We start from the raw sequence: 21066 nt of genomic DNA, 5'->3' as shown, positions 1-21066 counted from the left end.
GAGTGTGCGCAGTTCCCGTCTCCCTATCCCTCGCTCTGACCCACACTCGGAGCACCATGCACAGTCCCGGTCTCCATATCCCTCGGTCAGACCCACACTCGGAGCACCGTGCACAGTCCCGGTCTCCGTATCCCTCGGTTAGACCCACACTCGGAGCACCGTGCACAGTCCCGTTCTCCGTATCCCTCAGTTAGACCCACACCTGGAGCACCGTGCACAGTCCCGGTCTCCCTATACCTCGGTCAGACCCACACTCGGAGCACCATGCACAGTCCCGGTCTCCATATCCCTCGGTCAGACCCACACTCGGAGCACCGTGCACAGTCCTGGTCTCCGTATCCCTCGCTCTGACCCACACTCGGAGCACCGTGCACAGTCCCGGTCTCCGTATCCCTCGCTCTGACCCACACTCGGAGCACCGTGCACAGTCCCGGTCTCCGTATCCTTCGGTTAGACCCACACTCGGTGCACCGTGCACAGTCACGGCCTCCGTATCCCTCGGTCAGACCCACACTCGGAGCACCGTGCACAGTCCCGGTCTCCGTATCCCTCGGTTGGACCCACACTCGGAGCACTGTGCACAGTCCCGGTCTCCGTATCCCTCGGTCAGACCCACACTCGGAGCACCGTGCACAGTCCCGGTCTCCGTATCCCTCGGTTAGACCCACACACAGAGCACCATGCACAGTCCCGGTCTCCGTATCCCTCGGTCAGACCCACACTTGGAACACCGTGCACAGTCCCGGTCTCCGTATCCCTCGGTCAGATCCACACTCGGAGCACCGTGCACAGTCCCGGTCTCCGTATCCCTCGGTTAGACCCACACACAGAGCACCGTGCACAGTCCCGGTCTCCGTATCCCTCGGCCAGACCCACACTCGGAGCACCGTGCACAGTCCCGGTCTCCGTATCCCTCGGTCAGACCCACACTCGGAGCACCGTGCACAGTCCCGGTCTCCGTATCCCTCGGTTAGACCCACACTCGGAGCACCGTGCACAGTCCCGGTCTCCGTCTCCCTCGGTTAGACCCACACTCGGAGCACCGTGCACAGTCCCGGTCTTTGTATCCCTCGGTCAGACCCACACTCGGAGCACCGTGCACAGCCCCGGTCTCCGTATCCCTCGGTTAGACCCACACACGGAGCACCGTGCACAGTCCCTGTCTCCGTATCCCTCGGTTAGACCCACACTCGGAGCACAGTGCACAGTCCCGGTCTCCGTATCCCTCCGTTAGACCCACACTCTGAGCACCGTGCACAGTTCCGGTCTCATTATCCCTCGGTTAGACCCACACACGGAGCACCGTGCACAGTCCCGGTCTCCGTATCCCTCGGTTAGACCCACACTCGGAGCACCGTGCACAGTCCCGGTCTCCGTCTCCCTCGGTTAGACCCACACTCGGAGCACCGTGCACAGTCCCGGTCTCCGTATCCCTCGGTTAGACCCACACTCGGAGCACCGTGCACAGTCCCGGTCTCCGTCTCCCTCGGTTAGACCCACACTCGGAGCACCGTGCACAGTCCCGGTCTTTGTATCCCTCGGTCAGACCCACACTCGGAGCACCGTGCACAGCCCCGGTCTCCGTATCCCTCGGTTAGACCCACACACGGAGCACCGTGCACAGTCCCTGTCTCCGTATCCCTCGGTTAGACCCATACTCGGAGCACAGTGCACAGTCCCGGTCTCCGTATCCCTCCGTTAGACCCACACTCTGAGCACCGTGCACAGTTCCGGTCTCATTATCCCTCGGTTAGACCCACACTCGGAGCACCGTGCACAGTCCCGGTCTCTGTATCCCTCGGTTAGACCCACACTCTGAGCACCGTGCACAATTCTGGTCTCCATATCCCTGGTTAGACCCACACTCGGAGCACAGTCCCGGTATCCCTACCCCTCGGTTAGACCCACACTCGGAGCACCGTGCACAGTGCCTGCTCCGTATCCCTCGGTTAGACCCACATTCGGAGCACCGTGCGCAGTCCCGGTCTCCGTATCCCTCGGTCAGACCCACACTCGGAGCACCGTGCGCAGTCCCGGTCTCCGTATCCCTCGGTCAGACCCACACTCGGAGCACCGTGCACAGTCCCGGTCTCCGTATCCCTCGGTTAGACCCATACTCGGAGCACAGTGCACAGTCCCGGTCTCCGTATCCCTCCGTTAGACCCACACTCTGAGCACCGTGCACAGTTCCGGTCTCATTATCCCTCGGTTAGACCCACACACGGAGCACCGTGCACAGTCCCGGTCTCCGTATCCCTCGGTTAGACCCACACTCGGAGCACCGTGCACAGTCCCGGTCTCCGTATCCCTCGGTCAGACCCACACTCGGAGCACCGTGCACAGTCCCGGTCTCCCTATCCCTCGGTTAGACCCACACTCTGAGCACCGTGCTCAGCCCCGGTTTCCGTATCCCTCGGTCAGACCCACACTCAGAGCACCGTGCTCAGTCCCGGTCTCCGTATCCCTGGGTCAGACCCACACTCGGAGCACCGTGCACAGTCCCGGTCTCCGTGTCTCTCGGTTAGACCCACACTCGGAGCACCGTGCACAGTCCCGGTCTCCGTATCCCTCGGTTAGACCCATACTCGGAGCACAGTGCACAGTCCCGGTCTCCGTATCCCTCCGTTAGACCCACACTCGGAGCACCGTGCTCAGTCCCGGTCTCCGTATCCCTGGGTCAGACCCACACTCGGAGCACCGTGCACAGTCCCGGTCTCCGTATCCCTGGGTCAGACCCACACTCGGAGCACCGTGCACAGTCCCGGTCTCCGTATCCCTCGGTCAGACCCACACTCGGATCACCGTGCACAGTCCCGGTCTCCGTATCCCTCGGTTAGACCCACACTGGGAGCACCGTGCACAGTCCCGGTCTCCGTATCCCTCGGTTAGACCCACACTGGGAGCACCGTGCACAGTCCCGGTCTCCCTATCCCTGGGTCAGGCCCACACTCGGAGCACCGTGCACAGTCCCGGTCTCCGTATCCCTCGGTCAGACCCACACTCGGAACACCGTGCACAGCCCCGGTCTCCCTATCCCTCGGTCAGACCCACACTCGGAGCACCGTGCACAGCCCCGGTCTCCGTATCCCTGGGTCAGACCCACACTCGGAGCAGCGTGCACGGTCCCGGTCTCCGTATCCCTCGGTCAGACCCACACTCGGAACACCGTGCACAGCCCCGGTCTCCCTATCCCTCGGTCAGACCCACACTCGGAACACCGTGCACAGCCCCGGTCTCCCTATCCCTCGGTCAGACCCACACTCGGAACACCGTGCACAGTCCCGGTCTCCGTATCCCTGGGTCAGACCCACACTCGGATCACCGTGCACAGCCCCGGTCTCCCTATCCCTCGGTCAGACCCACACTCGGAGCACCGTGCACAGCCCCGGTCTCCGTATCCCTCGGTTAGACCACACTCAGGCCATGCCAGTACCGAGGGAGCGCTGTAAGGTTGGAGGTAGATGAACCAAGTCTGCTCGCGATCTGGGTGTGGGACATCGGGCACTGAACTCCCTCTCTGCCTCCCCGTATAGGTGCAGAAGATCATCATGGACCCAGCGCCCGACAGCAACCTCGTGGCTTTTTTCCAAGGACAGAACCCTCTCTTCAGCTAAAGTTTGGGGAGGAGCGGAGCGAGGGAGGGGTGGTGTGAGACGGGACTGAATGATTACCCTCCGTACGGGCCGGGAAGCCGACTTACCGCGAAGCCCCGGGAAGTCGATCATCTCAGCGAGGACTGGTTGTCCTAGTCCGAGATCTCTCCAGAACGGGACTCTTGTCACCTTGACCGAACTTCCAATTGGATCGTGAGGTGGATCTATCGAGTCGCTCCCCAAGGCTGCTGTGTCGATGGTGCGAGTAAAGTTGTTGTTGCCAAATCGTCTCTCTGTCTGCATTGCTTTAAGGTTCTGCGAGATTTGAACAGGAGGAGGCCCATTCAGCCCCTCGAGCCTGTTACACAGGAACAGTAGGAGGCCCATTCAGCCCCTCGAGCCTGTGACACAGGAACAGTAGGAGGCCCATTCAGCCCCTCGAGCCTGTGACACAGGAACAGGAGGAGGCCCATTCAGCCCCTCGAGCCTGTTACACAGGAAAAGGAGGAGGCCCATTCAGCCTCTCCTCGAGCCTGTTACACAGGAACAGGAGGAGGCCCATTCAGCCCCCTGCTCGAGCCTGTTACACGGGAACAGGAGGAGGCCCATTCAGCCCCCTCCTCGAGCCTGTTACACAGGAACAGGAGGAGGCCCATTCAGCACCCTCCTCGAGCCTGTTACACAGTAACAGGAGGAGGCCCATTCAGCCCCCTGCTCTAGCCTGTTACACAGGAACAGGAGGAGGCCCATTCAGCCCCCTCCTCGAGCCTGTTACACAGGAACAGGAGGAGGCCCATTCAGCCCCCTGCTCGAGCCTGTTACACAGGAACAGGAGGAGGCCCATTCAGCCCCCTGCTCGAGCCTGTTACACAGTAACAGGAGGAGGCCCATTCAGCCCCCTGCTCTAGCCTGTTACACAGGAACAGGAGGAGGCCCATTCAGCCCCCTCCTCGAGCCTGTTACACAGGAACAGGAGGAGGCCCATTCAGCCCCCTGCTCGAGCCTGTTACACAGGAACAGGAGGAGGCCCATTCAGCCCCCTCCTTGAGCCTGTTACACAGGAACAGGAGGAGGCCCATTCAGCCCCTCGAGCTTGTTACACAGGAACAGGAGGAGGCCCATTCAGCCCCCTCCTCGAGCCTGTTACACAGGAACAGGAGGAGGCCCATTCAGCCCCCTGCTCGAGCCTGTTCCACAGGAACAAGAGTAGGCCCATTCAGCCCCTTCCTCGAGCCTGTTACACAGGAACAGGAGAAGGTCCATTCAGCCCCCTGGAGTCTGTTCCAGAGCTTCAGGAACTTGATATCAACCAGTGTTCAAGATCTTCGGTCCTCGAGGAGAGCGGCGGGGGGTGGGGGGTGGAGTCGATCTCTTTTGAGCGGATAAGGTTGAGAAGGAGATTGAATCGAGACGTTCCGAATGGGGGAAGGGTTTGCGATGGGGGTCAATGAGGAGAAGGTTAAGGGGGAGATTGAATCGAGACGTTCCAAATGGGGGAAGGGTTAGCGATGGGAGATGGGAGTCAATGAGCAGAAGGTTAAGGGGGAGATTGAATAGAGATGTTCCCAATGGGGGAAGGGTTTGCGATGGGAGTCAATGAGGAGAAGGTTAAGGGGGAGATTAAATCGAGACGTTCCCAATGGGGGAAGGGTTTGAGATGGGAGTCAATGAGGAGCAGGTTAAGGGGGAGATTGAATCGAGATGTTCCAAATGGGGGAAGGGTTTGCGATGGGAGACAGGAGTCAATGAGGAGAAGGTTAAGGGGGAGATTGAATCGAGGCGTTCCAAATGGGGGAAGGGTTTGCGATGGGAGTCAGTGAGGAGCAGGTTAAGGGGCAGATTGAATCGAGATGTTGCAAATGGGGGAAGGGTTTGCGATGGGAGATGGGAGTCAATGAGGAGAAGGTTAAGGGGGAGATTGAATCGAGACGTTCCCAATGGGGGAAGGGTTTGCGATGGGAGACGGGAGTCAATGAGGAGAAGGTTAAGGGGGAGATTGAATCGAGACGTTCCCAATGGGGGAAGGGTTTGCGATGGGAGACGGGAGTCAATGAGGAGAAGGTTAAGGGGGAGATTGAATCGAGACCTTCCAAATGGGGGAAGGGTTTGCGATGGGAGATGGGAGTCAATGAGGAGAAGGTTAAGGGGGAGATTGAATCGAGATGTTCCAAATGGGGGAAGGGTTTGCGATGGGAGACGGGAGTCAATGAGGAGAAGGTTAAGGGGGAGATTGAATCGAGACGTTCCCAATGGGGGAAGGGTTTGCGATGGGAGATGGGAGTCAATGAGGAGAAGGTTAAGGGGGAGATTGAATCGAGGCGTTCCAAATGGGGGAAGGGTTTGCGATGGGAGTCAGTGAGGAGCAGGTTAAGGGGGAGATTGAATCGAGATGTTCCAAATGGGGGAAGGGTTTGCGATGGGAGATGGGAGTCAATGAGGAGAAGGTTAAGGGGGAGATTGAATCGAGATGTTCCCAATGGGGGAAGGGTTTGCGATGGGAGATGGGAGTCAATGAGAAGGTTAAGGGGGGATTGAATCGAGACGTTCCCAATGGGGGAAGGATTTGCGATGGGAGTCAATGAGGAGAAGCTGAGTTCCCAGCGACAGAAGGGTCGGGCACGGGAGGGACACACAGATCGGGGAAGGAACCAGAGGACGGCAGTGGGGGAGGGGGGGAGACGAGGGAACATTTATTGCTGACACAGTGAGTTGTTGTGATGGGGGAGGGGCCGCCAGAAAGGGCGGAGGAAGCAGATTCAACAGGACCCTTTGGAAAGGGGGAATGGGGTAAATCCTGGAAGGGGGAATATTTACAGGGAGAGGTGGCGAGGGAGGGGGATGAATCAAATCCCTCGTTCAGAGGACTAGTCCGGGAAGTGGGGGATCAATGCCCCCCTGTATCACTCCATCATCCTGGTCGAGATTTTTAAAGGATTCCGAAGGCAGTCACAATGCGGTCTGTGTGGGGGAGATCATTCCCCTTGAAGGTGAGAGCAAGTGATTGGTCTGTGACAGTGACTTCATCCCGGGGCGAGATTGAGGACAAACTATTAGCCTCAAGATGGGAAGAATGTCGAACTCCATATCTGTACACTGACTGGTGTCTCTCAGTCCCCTCTCTCTCTCAGGGAGATATCTGTACACTGACTGGTGTCTCTCACTCCCCTCTCTCTCTCAGGGAGATATCTGTACACTGACTGGTGTCTCTCAATCCCCCCTCTCTCGGGGAGATATCTGTACACTGACTGGTGTCTCTCAGTCCCCTCTCTCTCTCAGGGAGATATCTGTACACTGACTGGTGTCTCTCAGTCCCCCCTCTCTCTCAGGGAGATATCTGTGCACTGACTGGTGTCTCTCAATCCCCCCTCTCTCGGGGAGATATCTGTACACTGACTGGTGTCTCTCAGTCCCCGCTCTCTCGGGGAGATATCTGTACACTGACTGGTGTCTCTCAGTCCCCGCTCTCTCGGGGAGATATCTGTGCACTGACTGGTGTCTCTCAATCCCCCCTCTCTCGGGGAGATATCTGTACACTGACTGGTGTCTCTCAGTCCCCGCTCTCTCGGGGAGATATCTGTACACTGACTGGTGTCTCTCAGTCCCCTCTCTCTCTCAGGGAGATATCTGTACACTGACTGGTGTCTCTCAGTCCCCTCTCTCTCTCGGGAGATATCTGTACACTGACTGGTGTCTCACAGTCCCCTCTCTCCCTGAGGGAGATATCTGTACACTGACTGGTGTCTCTCAGTCCCCCCTCTCTCTCGGGGAGATATCTGTACACTGACTGGTGTCTCTCAGTCCTCTCTCTCTCTCGGGGAGATATCTGTACACTGACTGGTGTCTCTCAGTCCCCTCTCTCTCTCAGGGAGATATCTGTACACTGACTGGTGTCTCTCAGTCCCCTCTCTCTCTCAGGGAGATATCTGTACACTGACTGGTGTCTCTCAATCCCCCCTCTCTCTCGGAGAGATATCTGTACACTGACTGGTGTCTCTCAGTCCCCGCTCTCTCGGGGAGATATCTGTACACTGACTGCTGTCTCTCAGTCCCCTATCTCTCACGCAGATATCTGTACACTGACTGGTGTCTCTCAGTCCTCTCTCTCTCAGGGAGATATCTGTACACTGACTGGTGTCTCTCAGTCCCCTCTCTCTCAGGGAGATATCTGTACACTGGTGTCTCACAGTCCCCTCTCTCTCTCTCAGGGAGATATCTGTACACTGACTGGTGTCTCTCAGTCCTCTCTCTCGGGGAGATATCTGTACACTGACTGGTGTCTCTCAGTCCCCTCTCTCTCAGGGAGATATCTGTACACTGACTGGTGTCTCTCAGTCCCCCCTCTCTCGGGGAGATATCTGTACACTGACTGGTGTCTCTCAGTCCCCTCTCTCTCTCTCTCAGGGAGATATCTGTACACTGACTGGTGTCTCTCAGTCCCCCCTCTCTCGGGGAGTTATCTGTACACTGACTGGTGTCTCTCAGTCCCCTCTCTCTCTCTCGGGGAGATATCTGTACACTGACTGATGTCTCTCAGTCTCCTCTCTCTCTCGGGGAGATATCTGTACACTGACTGGTGTCTCTCAGACCCCTCTCTCTCTCAGGGAGAGATCTGTACACTGACTGGTGTCTCCCAGTCCCCTCTCTCTCGGGGAGATATCTGTACACTGACTGGTGTCTCTCAGTCCCCTCTCTCTCTCAGGGAGATATCTGTACACGGACTGGTGTCTCTCAGTCCCCTCTCTCACTCAGGGAGATATCTGTACACTGACTGGTGTCTCTCAGTCCCCTCTCTCTCTCAGGGAGATATCTGTACACTGACTGGTGTCTCTCAGTCCTCTCTCTCTCAGGGAGATATCTGTACACTGACTGGTGTCTCTCAGTCCCCTCTCTCTCTCAGGGAGATATCTGTACACTGACTGGTGTCTCTCAGTCCCCTCTCTCTCTCGGGGAGATATCTGTACACTGACAGGTGTTTCTCAGTCCCCTCTCTCTCTCAGGGAGATATCTGTACACTGACTGGTGTCTCTCAGTCCCCTCTCTCTCAGGGAGATATCTGTACACTGACTGGTGTATCTCAGTCCCCTCTCTCTCAGGGAGATATCTGTACACTGACTGGTGTCTCTCAGTCCCCTCTCTCTCAGGGAGATATCTGTACACTGACTGGTGTATCTCAGTCCCCTCTCTCTCTTGGGGAGATATCTGTACACTGACTGGTGTCTCTCAGTCCCTCTCTCTCTCGGGGAGATATCTGTACACTGACTGGTATCTCAGTCCCCCCTCTCTCTCTCTCTCTCTCAGGGAGATATCTGTACACTGACTGGTGTCTCTCAATCCCCCCTCTCTCTCGGAGAGATATCTGTACACTGACTGGTGTCTCTCAGTCCCCTCTCTCTCAGGGAGATATCTGTACACTGACTGGTGTCTCTCAGTCCCCTCTCTCTCTCTCTCAGGGAGATATCTGTACACTGACTGGTGTCTCTCAGTCCCCCCTCTCTCGGGGAGTTATCTGTACACTGACTGGTGTCTCTCAGTCCCCTCTCTCTCTCTCGGGGAGATATCTGTACACTGACTGATGTCTCTCAGTCCCCTCTCTCTCTCGGGGAGATATCTGTACACTGACTGGTGTCTCTCAGTCCCCTCTCTCTCTCAGGGAGATATCTGTACACTGACTGGTGTCTCTCAGACCCCTCTCTCTCTCTCAGGGAGATATCTGTACACTGACTGGTGTCTCTCAGACCCCTGTCTCTCTCTCAGGGAGATATCTGTACACTGACTGGTGTCTCCCAGTCCCCTCTCTCTCGGGGAGATATCTGTACACTGACTGGTGTCTCTCAGTCCCCTCTCTCTCTCAGGGAGATATCTGTACACTGACTGGTGTCTCTCAGTCTCCTCTCTCACTCAGGGAGATATCTGTACACTGACTGGTGTCTCTCAGTCCCCTCTCTCTCAGGGAGATATCTGTACACTGACTGGTGTCTCTCAGTCCCCTCTCTCTCTCAGGGAGATATCTGTACACTGACTGGTGTCTCCCAGTCCCCTCTCTCTCGGGAAGATATCTGTACACTGACTGGTGTCTCTCAGTCCCCTCTCTCTCTCAGGGAGATATCTGTACACTGACTGGTGTCTCTCAGTCCTCTCTCTCTCAGGGAGATATCTGTACACTGACTGGTGTCTCTCAGTCCCCTCTCTCTCTCAGGGAGATATCTGTACACTGACTGGTGTCTCTCAGTCCCCTCTCTCGGGGAGAAATCTGTACACTGACAGGTGTCTCTCAGTCCCCTCTCTCTCTCAGGGAGATATCTGTACACTGACTGGTGTCTCAGTCCCCTCTGTCTCTCTCTCAGGGAGATATCTGTACACTGACTGGTGTCTCTCAGTCCCTCTCGGGGAGATATCTGTACACTGACTGGTGTCTCTCAGTCCCTCTCTCTCTCGGGGAGATATCTGTACACTGACTGGTGTCTCAGTCCCCCCTCTCTCTCTCCCTCTCTCTCAGGGAGATATCTGTACACTGACTGGTGTCTCTCAGTCCCCTCTCTCTCAGGGAGATATCTGTACACTGACTGGTGTCTCTCAGTCCCTCTCTCTCGGGGAGATATCTGTACACTGACTGGTGTCTCTCAGTCCCCCCTCTCTCTCTCTCTCAGGGAGATATCTGTACACTGACTGGTGTCTCTCAATCCCCTCTCTCTCTCTCTCAGGGAGATATCTGTACACTGACTGGTGTCTCTCAGTCCCCTCTCTCTCGGGGAGATATCTGTACACTGACTGGTGTCTCTCAGTCCCCTCTCTCTCTCTCTCAGGGAGATATCTGTACACTGACTGGTGTCTCTCAATCCCCCCTCTCTCTCAAGGAGATATCTGTACACTGACTGGTGTCTCTCAATCCCCACTCTCTGTCAGGGAGATATCTGTACACTGACTGGTGTCTCCCAGTCCCCTCTCTCTCGGGGAGATATCTGTACACTGACTGGTGTCTCTCATTCCCCTCTCTCTCTCAGGGAGATATCTGTACACTGACTGGTGTCTCTCAGTCCTCTCTCTCTCAGGGAGATATCTGTACACTGACTGGTGTCTCTCAGTCCCCTCTCTCTCTCAGGGAGATATCTGTACACTGACTGGTGTCTCTCAGTCCCCTCTCTCGGGGAGAAATCTGTACACTGACAGGTGTCTCTCAGTCCCCTCTCTCTCTCAGGGAGATATCTGTACACTGACTGGTGTCTCAGTCCCCTCTGTCTCTCTCTCAGGGAGATATCTGTACACTGACTGGTGTCTCTCAGTCCCTCTCGGGGAGATATCTGTACACTGACTGGTGTCTCTCAGTCCCTCTCTCTCTCGGGGAGATATCTGTACACTGACTGGTGTCTCAGTCCCCCCTCTCTCTCTCCCTCTCTCTCAGGGAGATATCTGTACACTGACTGGTGTCTCTCAGTCCCCTCTCTCTCAGGGAGATATCTGTACACTGACTGGTGTCTCTCAGTCCCTCTCTCTCGGGGAGATATCTGTACACTGACTGGTGTCTCTCAGTCCCCCCTCTCTCTCTCTCTCAGGGAGATATCTGTACACTGACTGGTGTCTCTCAATCCCCTCTCTCTCTCTCTCAGGGAGATATCTGTACACTGACTGGTGTCTCTCAGTCCCCTCTCTCTCGGGGAGATATCTGTACACTGACTGGTGTCTCTCAGTCCCCTCTCTCTCTCTCTCAGGGAGATATCTGTACACTGACTGGTGTCTCTCAATCCCCCCTCTCTCTCAAGGAGATATCTGTACACTGACTGGTGTCTCTCAATCCCCCCTCTCTCTCAGGGAGATATCTGTACACTGACTGGTGTCTCTCAGTCCCCTCTCTCTCTCAGGGAGATATCTGTACACTGTCTGCTGTCTCTCAGTCCCCTCTCTCTCTCTCGGGAGATATCTGTACACTGACTGGTGTCTCTCAGTCCCCTCTCTCTCTCGGGGAGATATCTGTACACTGACAGGTGTCTCTCAGTCCACTCACTCTCTCAGGGAGATATCTGTGCACTGACTGGTGTCTCTCAATCCCCCCTCTCTCTCAGGGAGATATCTGTACACAGACTGGTGTCTCTCAGTCCCCTCTCTCTCAGGGAGATATCTGTACACTGACTGGTGTCTCTCAGTCCCCCCTCTCTCTCGGGGAGATAACTGTACACTGACTGGTGTCTCAGTCCCCTCTCTCTCTCTCAGGGAGATATCTGTACACTGACTGGTGTCTCTCAGTCCTCTCTCTCTCAGGGAGATGTCTGTACACTGACTGGTGTCTCTCAGTCCCCCCTATCTCAGGGAGATATCTACAATGACTGGTGTCTCTCAATCCCCCCTCTCGGGGAGATATCTGTACACTGACTGGTGTCTCTCAATCCCCCCTCTCTCTCGGGGAGATAACTGTACACTGACTGGTGTCTCAGTCCCCTCTCTCAGTCCCCTCTCTCTCTCTCTCTCTCTCTCAGGGAGATATCTGTACACTGACTGGTGTCTCTCAATCCCCCCTCTCTCTCGGGGAGATAACTGTACACTGACTGGTGTCTCAGTCCCCTCTCTCAGTCCCCTCTCTCTCTCTCTCAGGGAGATATCTGTACACTGACTGGTGTCTCTCAGTCCCCTCTCTCGGGGAGATATCTGTATACTGACTGGTGTCTCTCAGTCCCCGCTCTCTCTCAGGGAGATATCTGTACACTGACTGGTGTCTCTCAGTCCCTCTCTCTCTCGGGGAGATATCTGTACACTGACTGGTGTCTCTCAGTCCCTCTCTCTCTCGGGGAGATAGCTGTACACTGACTGGTGTCTCAGTCGCCTCTCTCAGTCCCCTCTCTCTCTCTCTCAGGGAGATATCTGTACACTGACTGGTGTCTCTCAGTCCCTCTCTCTCCCGGGGAGATATCTGTACACTGACTGGTGTCTCAGTCCCCCCTCTCTCTCTCTCTCTCAGGGAGATATCTGTACACTGACTGGTGTCTCTCAGTCCCTCCTCTCTCTCAGGGAGATATCTGTACACTGACTGGTGTCTCTCAGTCCCCTCTCTCTCGAGGAGATATCTGTACACTGACTGGTGTCTCTCAGTCCCCTCTCTCGGGGAGATATCTGTACACTGACTGGTGTCTCTCAGTCCCCTCTTTCAGGGAGATATCTGTACACTGACTGGTGTCTCTCAGTCCCCTCTCTCGGGGAGATATATGTACACTGACTGGTGTCTCAGTCCCCTCTCTCTCTCTCAGGGAGATATCTGTACACTGACTGGTGTCTCTCAGTCCCCCCTCTCTCTCAGGGAGATATCTGTACACTGACTGGTGTCTCACAGTCCCCTCTCTCTCTCTCAGGGAGATATCTGTACACTGACTGGTGTCTCTCAGTCCACTCTCTCTCAGGGAGATATCTGTACACTGACTGGTGTCTCTCTGTCCCCTCTCTCGGGGAGATATCTGTACACTGACTGGTGTCACTCAGTCCCCTCTCTCTCGGGGAGATATCTATACACTGACTGGTGTCTCTCAGTCCCCTCTCTCTCTCAGGGAGATATCTGTACACTGACTGGTGTCTCTCAGTTACCCCTCTCTCTCAGGGAGATATCTGTACACTGACTGGTGTCTCTCAGTCCCCTCTCTCTCTCTCAGGGAGATATCTGTACACTGACTGGTGTCTCTCAGTCCCCTCTCTCTCTCTCGGGGAGATATCTGTACACTGACTGGTGTCTCTCAGTCCCCTCTCTCTCTCTCAGGGAGATATCTGTACACTGACTGGTGTCTAGCAGTCCTCTCTCTCTCTCAGGGAGATATCTGTACACTGACTGGTGTCTCTCAGTCCCCTCTCTCTCTCAGGGAGATATCTGTACACTGACTGGTGTCTCTCAGTCCCCTCTCTCTCTCAGGGAGATATCTGTACACTGACTGGTGTCTCTCAGTCCCCCTCTCTCTCAGGGAGATATCTGTACACTGACTGGTGTCTCTCAGTCCCCTCTCTCTTTCTCAGGGAGATATCTGTACACTGACTGGTGTCTCTCAGTCCCCTCTCTCTCTCAGGGAGATATCTGTACACTGACTGGTGTCTCTCAGTCCCCTGTCTCTCTCAGGGAGATATCTGTACACTGACTGGTGTCTCTCAGTCCTCTCTCTCTCAGGGAGATATCTGTACACTGACTGGTGTCTCTCAGTCCCCTCTCTCTCAGGGAGATATCTGTACACTGACTGGTGTCTCTCAGTCCCCTCTCTCGGGGAGATATCTGTACACTGACTGGTGTCTCTCAGTCCCCTGTCTCTCTCTCAGGGAGATATCTGTACACTGACTGGTGTCTCACAGTCCCCCCCCTCTCTCGCTCGGGGAGATATCTGTACACTGACTGGTGTCTCTCAGTCCCCTCTCTCTCTCTCAGGGAGATATCTGTACACTGACTGGTGTCTCTCAGTCCTCTCTCTCTCTCTCAGGGAGATATCTGTACACTGACTGGTGTCTCTCAGTCCTCTCTCTCTCAGGGAGATATCTGTACACTGACTGGTGTCTCTCAGTCCCCCCCTCTCTCTCAGGGAGATATCTGTACACTGACTGGTGTCTCTCACTCCCCTCTCTCTCAGGGAGATATCTGTACACTGACTGGTGTCTCTCAGTCCCCTCTCTCGGGGAGATATCTGTACACTGACTGGTGTCTCTCAGTCCCCTGTCTCTCTCTCAGGGAGATATCTGTGCACTGACTGGTGTCTCACAGTCCCCCCTCTCTCTCTCTCTCTCGGGGAGATATCTGTACACTGACTGGTGTCTCTCAGTCCCTCTCTCTCTCGGGGAGATATCTGTACACTGACTGGTGTCTCAGTCCCCTCTCTCAGTCCCCTCTCTCTCTCTCTCTCAGGGAGATATCTGTACACTGACTGGTGTCTCTCAGTCCCTCTCTCTCTCGGGGAGATATCTGTACACTGACTGGTGTCTCTCAGTCCCCTCTCTTGGGGAGATATCTGTACACTGACTGGTGTCTCTCAGTCCCCCCTCTCTCTCAGGGAGATATCTGTACACTGACTGGTGTCTCTCAGTCCCCTCTCTCTCAGGGAGATATCTGTACACTGACTGGTGTCTCTCAGTCCTCTCTCTCTCTCATGGAGATATCTGTACACTGACTGGTGTCTCTCAGTCCCCTCTCTTGGGGAGATATCTGTACACTGACTGGTGTCTCTCAGTCCCCTCTCTCTCAGGGAGATATCTGTGCACTGACTGGTGTCTCTCAGTCCCCTCTCTCTCGGGGAGATATCTGTACACTGACTGGTGTCTCTCTGTCCCCTCTCTCGGGGAGATATCTGTACACTGACTGGTGTCTCTCAGTCCCCCCTCTCTCTCGGGGAGATAACTGTACACTGACTGGTGTCTCAGTCCCCTCTCTCTCTCTCAGGGAGATATCTGTACACTGACTGGTGTCTCTCAGTCCTCTCTCTCTCAGGGAGATGTCTGTACACTGACTGGTGTCTCTCAGTCCCCCCTATCTCAGGGAGATATCTACAATGACTGGTGTCTCTCAATCCCCCCTCTCGGGGAGATATCTGTACACTGACTGGTGTCTCTCAATCCCCCCTCTCTCTCGGGGAGATAACTGTACACTGACTGGTGTCTCAGTCCCCTCTCTCAGTCCCCTCTCTCTCTCTCTCTCTCTCAGGGAGATATCTGTACACTGACTGGTGTCTCTCAATCCCCCCTCTCTCTCGGGGAGATAACTGTACACTGACTGGTGTCTCAGTCCCCTCTCTCAGTCCCCTCTCTCTCTCTCTCTCTCTCAGGGAGATATCTGTACACTGACTGGTGTCTCTCAGTCCCCTCTCTCGGGGAGATATCTGTATACTGACTGGTGTCTCTCAGTCCCCGCTCTCTCTCAGGGAGATATCTGTACACTGACTGGTGTCTCTCAGTCCCTCTCTCTCTCGGGGAGATATCTGTACACTGACTGGTGTCTCTCAGTCCCTCTCTCTCTCGGGGAGATATCTGTACACTGACTGGTGTCTCAGTCGCCTCTCTCAGTCCCCTCTCTCTCTCTCTCAGGGAGATATCTGTACACTGACTGGTGTCTCTCAGTCCCTCTCTCTCTCGGGGAGATATCTGTACACTGACTGGTGTCTCAGTCCCCCCTCTCTCTCTCTCTCTCAGGGAGATATCTGTACACTGACTGGTGTCTCTCAGTCCCTCTCTCTCTCTCGAGGAGATATCTGTACACTGACTGGTGTCTCTCACTCTGCTCTCTCTCTCATGGTGATATCTGTACACTGACTGGTGTCTCTCAGTCCCCTCTCTCGGGGAGATATCTGTACACTGACTGGTGTCTCTCAGTCCCCTCTTTCAGGGAGATATCTGTACACTGACTGGTGTCTCTCAGTCCCCTCTCTCGGGGAGATATATGTACACTGACTGGTGTCTCAGTCCCCTCTCTCTCTCTCAGGGAGATATCTGTACACTGACTGGTGTCTCTCAGTCCCCCCTCTCTCTCAGGGAGATATCTGTACACTGACTGGTGTCTCACAGTCCCCTCTCTCTCTCTCAGGGAGATATCTGTACACTGACTGGTGTCTCTCAGTCCTCTCTCTCTCTCAGGGAGATATCTGTACACTGACTGGTGTCTCTCTGTCCTCTCTCTCGGGGAGATATCTGTACACTGACTGGTGTCTCTCAGTCCCCTCTCTCTCTCAGGGAGATATCTGTACACTGACTGGTGTCTCTCTGTCCCCTCTCTCGGGGAGATATCTGTACACTGACTGGTGTCTCTCAGTCCCCTCTCTCTCTCAGGGAGATATCTGTACACTGACTGGTGTCACTCAGTCCCCTCTCTCTCGGGGAGATATCTATACACTGACTGGTGTCTCTCAGTCCCCTCTCTCTCTCAGGGAGATATCTGTACACTGACTGGTGTCTCTCAGTTACCCCTCTCTCTCTCTCAGGGAGATATCTGTACACTGACTGGTGTCTCTCAGTCCCCTCTCTCTCTCTCAGGGAGATATCTGTACACTGACTGGTGTCTCTCAGTCCCCTCTCTCTCTCTCGGGGAGATATCTGTACACTGACTGGTGTCTCTCAGTCCCCTCTCTCTCTCTCAGGGAGATATCTGTACACTGACTGGTGTCTCTCAGTCCTCTCTCTCTCTCAGGGAGATATCTGTACACTGACTGGTGTCTCTCAGTCCCCTCTCTCTCTCAGGGAGATATCTGTACACTGACTGGTGTCTCTCAGTCCCCTCTCTCTCTCAGGGAGATATCTGTACACTGACTGGTGTCTCTCAGTCCCCCTCTCTCTCAGGGAGATATCTGTACACTGACTGGTGTCTCTCAGTCCCCTCTCTCTCTCTCAGGGAGATATCTGTACACTGACTGGTGTCTCTCAGTCCCCTCTCTCTCTCAGGGAGATATCTGTACACTGACTGGTGTCTCTCAGTCCCCTGTCTCTCTCAGGGAGATATCTGTACACTGACTGGTGTCTCTCAGTCCTCTCTCTCTCAGGAAGATATCTGTACACTGACTGGTGTCTCTCAGTCCCCTCTCTCTCAGGGAGATATCTGTACACTGACTGGTGTCTCTCAGTCCCCTCTCTCGGGGAGATATCTGTACACTGACTGGTGTCTCTCAGTCCCCTGTCTCTCTCTCAGGGAGATATCTGTACACTGACTGGTGTCTCACAGTCCCCCCTCTCTCTCTCTCGGGGAGATATCTGTACACTGACTGGTGTCTCTCAGTCCCCTCTCTCTCTCTCAGGGAGATATCTGTACACTGACTGGTGTCTCTCAGTCCTCTCTCTCTCTCTCAGGGAGATATCTGTACACTGACTGGTGTCTCTCAGTCCTCTCTCTCTCAGGGAGATATCTGTACACTGACTGGTGTCTCTCAGTCCCCCCCTCTCTCTCAGGGAGATATCTGTACACTGACTGGTGTCTCTCAGTCCCCTCTCTCTCAGGGAGATATCTGTACACTGACTGGTGTCTCTCAGTCCCCTCTCTCGGGGAGATATCTGTACACTGACTGGTGTCTCTCAGTCCCCTGTCTCTCTCTCAGGGAGATATCTGTGCACTGACTGGTGTCTCACAGTCCCCCCTCTCTCTCTCTCTCTAGGGGAGATATCTGTACACTGACTGGTGTCTCTCAGTCCCTCTCTCTCTCGGGGAGATATCTGTACACTGACTGGTGTCTCTCAGTCCCCTCTCTTGGGGAGATATCTGTACACTGACTGGTGTCTCTCAGTCCCCCCTCTCTCTCAGGGAGATATCTGTACACTGACTGGTGTCTCTCAGTCCCCTCTCTCTCAGGGAGATATCTGTACACTGACTGGTGTCTCTCAGTCCTCTCTCTCTCTCATGGAGATATCTGTACACTGACTGGTGTCTCTCAGTCCCCTCTCTTGGGGAGATATCTGTACACTGACTGGTGTCTCTCAGTCCCCTTTTTCAGGGAGATATCTGTACACTGACTGGTGTCTCTCAGTCCCCTCTCTCGGGGAGATATCTGTACACTGACTGGTGTCTCTCAGTCCCCTCTCTCGGGGAGATATCTGTACACTGACTGGTGTCTCTCAGTCCACTCTCTCTCAGGGAGATATCTGTACACTGACTGGTGTCTCTCTGTCCCCTCTCTCGGGGAGATATCTGTACACTGACTGGTGTCTCTCAGTCCTCTCTCTCTCTCAGGGAGATATCGGTACACTGACTGGTGTCTCTCAGTCCCCTCTCTCTCTCAGGGAGATATCTGTACACTGACTGGTGTCTCTCAGTCCTCTCTCTCTCAGGGAGATATCTGTACACTGACTGGTGTCTCTCAGTCCCCCCTCTCTCTCAGGGAGATATCTGTACACTGACTGGTGTCTCTCAGTCCCCTCTCTCTCAGGGAGATATCTGTACACTGACTGGTGTCTCTCAGTCCCCTCTCTCGGGGAGATATCTGTACACTGACTGGTGTCTCTCAGTCCCCTGTCTCTCTCTCAGGGAGATATCTGTACACTGACTGGTGTCTCTCAGTCCCCTCTCTCTCTCTCGGGGAGATATCTATACACTGACTGGTGTCTCTCAGTCCTCTCTCTCTCTCAGGGAGATATCTGTACACTGACTGGTGTCTCTCAGTCCCCCCTCTCTCTCAGGGAGATATCTGTACACTGACTGGTGTCTCTCAGTCCCTCTCGGGGAGATATCTGTACACTGACTGGTGTCTCTCAGTCCCTCTCTCTCTCGGGGAGATATCTGTACACTGACTGGTGTCTCTCAGTCCCTCTCTCTCTCGGGGAGATATCTGTACACTGACTGGTGTCTCAGTCCCCCCCCCCTCTCTCTCTCTCTCTCAGGGAGATATCTGTACACTGACTGGTGTCTCTCAGTCCCCTCTCTCTCAGGGAGATATCTGTACACTGACTGGTGTCTCTCAGTCCCTCTCTCTCGGGGAGATATCTGTACACTGACTGGTGTCTCTCAGTCCCCCCTCTCTCTCTCTCTCAGGGAGATATCTGTACACTGACTGGTGTCTCTCAATCCCCCCTCTCTCTCAGGGAGATATCTGTACACTGACTGGTGTCTCTCAGTCCCCTCTCTCTCGGGGAGATATCTGTACACTGACTGGTGTCTCTCAGTCCCCTCTCTCTCTCTCTCAGGGAGATATCTGTACACTGACTGGTGTCTCTCAATCCCCCCTCTCTCTCAAGGAGATATCTGTACACTGACTGGTGTCTCTCAATCCCCCCTCTCTCTCAGGGACATATCTGTACACTGACTGGTGTCTCTCAGTCCCCTCTCTCTCAGGGAGATATCTGTACACTGACTGGTGTCTCTCAGTCCCCCCTCTCTCTCTCTCAGGGAGATATCTGTACACTGACTGGTGTCTCTCAGTCCCCTCTCTCTCTCAGGGAGATATCTGTACACTGACTGGTGTCTCTCAGTCCCCGCTCTCTCGGGGAGATATCTGTACACTGACTGGTGTCTCTCAGTCCCCTGTCTCTCAGGGAGATATCTGTACACTGACTGGTGTCTCTCAGTCCCCTCTCTCTCTCGGGGAGATATCTGTACACTGACTGGTGTCTCTCAGTCCCCTCTCTCTCTCTCAGGGAGATATCTGTACACTGACTGGTGTCTCTCAGTCCCCCCTCTCTCTCAGGGAGATATCTGTACACTGACTGGTGTCTCTCAGTCCCCTCTCTCTCAGGGAGATATCTGTACACTGACTGGTGTCTCTCAGTCCCCTCTCTCGGGGAGATATCTGTACACTGACTGGTGTCTCTCAGTCCCCTCTCTCAGGGAGATATCTGTACACTGACTGGTGTCTCTCAGTCCCCTGTCTCTCTCTCAGGGAGATATCTGTACACTGACTGGTGTCTCACAGTCCCCCCTCTCTCTCTCTCGGGGAGATATCTGTACACTGACTGGTGTCTCTCAGTCCCTCTCTCTCTCGGGGAGATATCTGTACACTGACTGGTGTCTCAGTCCCCTCTCTCAGTCCCCTCTCTCTCTCTCTCTCAGGGAGATATCTGTACACTGACTGGTGTCTCTCAGTCCCCCCTCTCTCTCAGGGAGATATCTGTATACTGACTGGTGTCTCTCAGTCCCTCTCTCTCTCGGGGAGATATCTGTACACTGACTGGTGTCTCTCAGTCCCCTCTCTCTCGGGGAGATATCTGTACACTGACTGGTGTCTCTCAGTCCCCCCTCTCTCTCTCAGGGAGATATCTGTACACTGACTGGTGTCTCTCAGTCCCCCCTCTCTCTCAGGGAGATATCTGTACACTGACTGGTGTCTCTCAGTCCCCTCTCTCTCTCTCAGGGAGATATCTGTACACTGACTGGTGTCTCTCAGTCCCCTCTCTCTCTCAGGGAGATATCTGTACACTGACTGGTGTCTCTCAGTCCCCTCTCTCTCTCTCTCAGGGAGATATCTGTACACTGACTGGTGTCTCTCAGTCCCCCCTCTCTCTCAGGGAGATATCTGTACACTGACTGGTGTCTCTCAGTCCCTTCTCTCTCAGGGAGATATCTGTACACTGACTGGTGTCTCTCAGTCCCCCCTCTCTCTCTCAGGGAGATATCTGTACACTGACTGGTGTCTCTCAGTCCTCTCTCTCTCAGGGAGATATCTGTACACTGACTGGTGTCTCTCAGTCCCCTCTCTCTCAGGGAGATATCTGTACACTGACTGGCGTCTCTCAGTCCTCTCTCTCAGGGAGATATCTGTACACTGACTGGTGTCTCTCAGTCCCCTCTCTCTCTCTCAGGGAGATATCTGTACACTGACTGGTGTCTCTCAGTCCCCTCTCTCTCTAGGGAGATATCTGTACACTGACTGGTGTCTCTCAGTCCTCTCTCTCTCAGGGAGATATCTGTGCACTGACTGGTGTCTCTCAGTCCCCTCTCTCTATCTCAGGGAGATATCTGTACACTGACTGGTGTCTCTCAGTCCCCTCTCTCTCTCAGGGAGGTATCTGTACACTGACTGGTGTCTCTCAGTCCCCTCTCTCTCTCTCAGGGACATATCTG

General features: G+C 54.8%; 1 protein-coding gene across 1 annotated transcript in view; it reads left to right on the top strand.

The window, feature by feature from the left end:
- Positions 1-3878, top strand: part of LOC140406287 (isochorismatase domain-containing protein 2-like) — a gene marked incomplete at its 5' end in the record, with an annotated part of 5825 nt that extends 1947 nt beyond the window's left edge. Inside the window, one exon of the mRNA XM_072494400.1 lies at positions 3534-3878. Within this exon, the coding sequence (XP_072350501.1) occupies positions 3534-3614 (81 nt within the window). The remainder of the gene's footprint in view (positions 1-3533) is intronic.
- Positions 3879-21066: the final 17188 nt, after the last annotated feature.

This window comes from Scyliorhinus torazame, unplaced genomic scaffold, assembly GCF_047496885.1.
Source record: "Scyliorhinus torazame isolate Kashiwa2021f unplaced genomic scaffold, sScyTor2.1 scaffold_431, whole genome shotgun sequence".
NCBI lineage: Eukaryota > Metazoa > Chordata > Chondrichthyes > Carcharhiniformes > Scyliorhinidae > Scyliorhinus > Scyliorhinus torazame.
The sequence above is the reverse complement of the archived record's forward strand: the minus strand, read 5'-3'. Positions and strand labels throughout refer to the sequence as shown.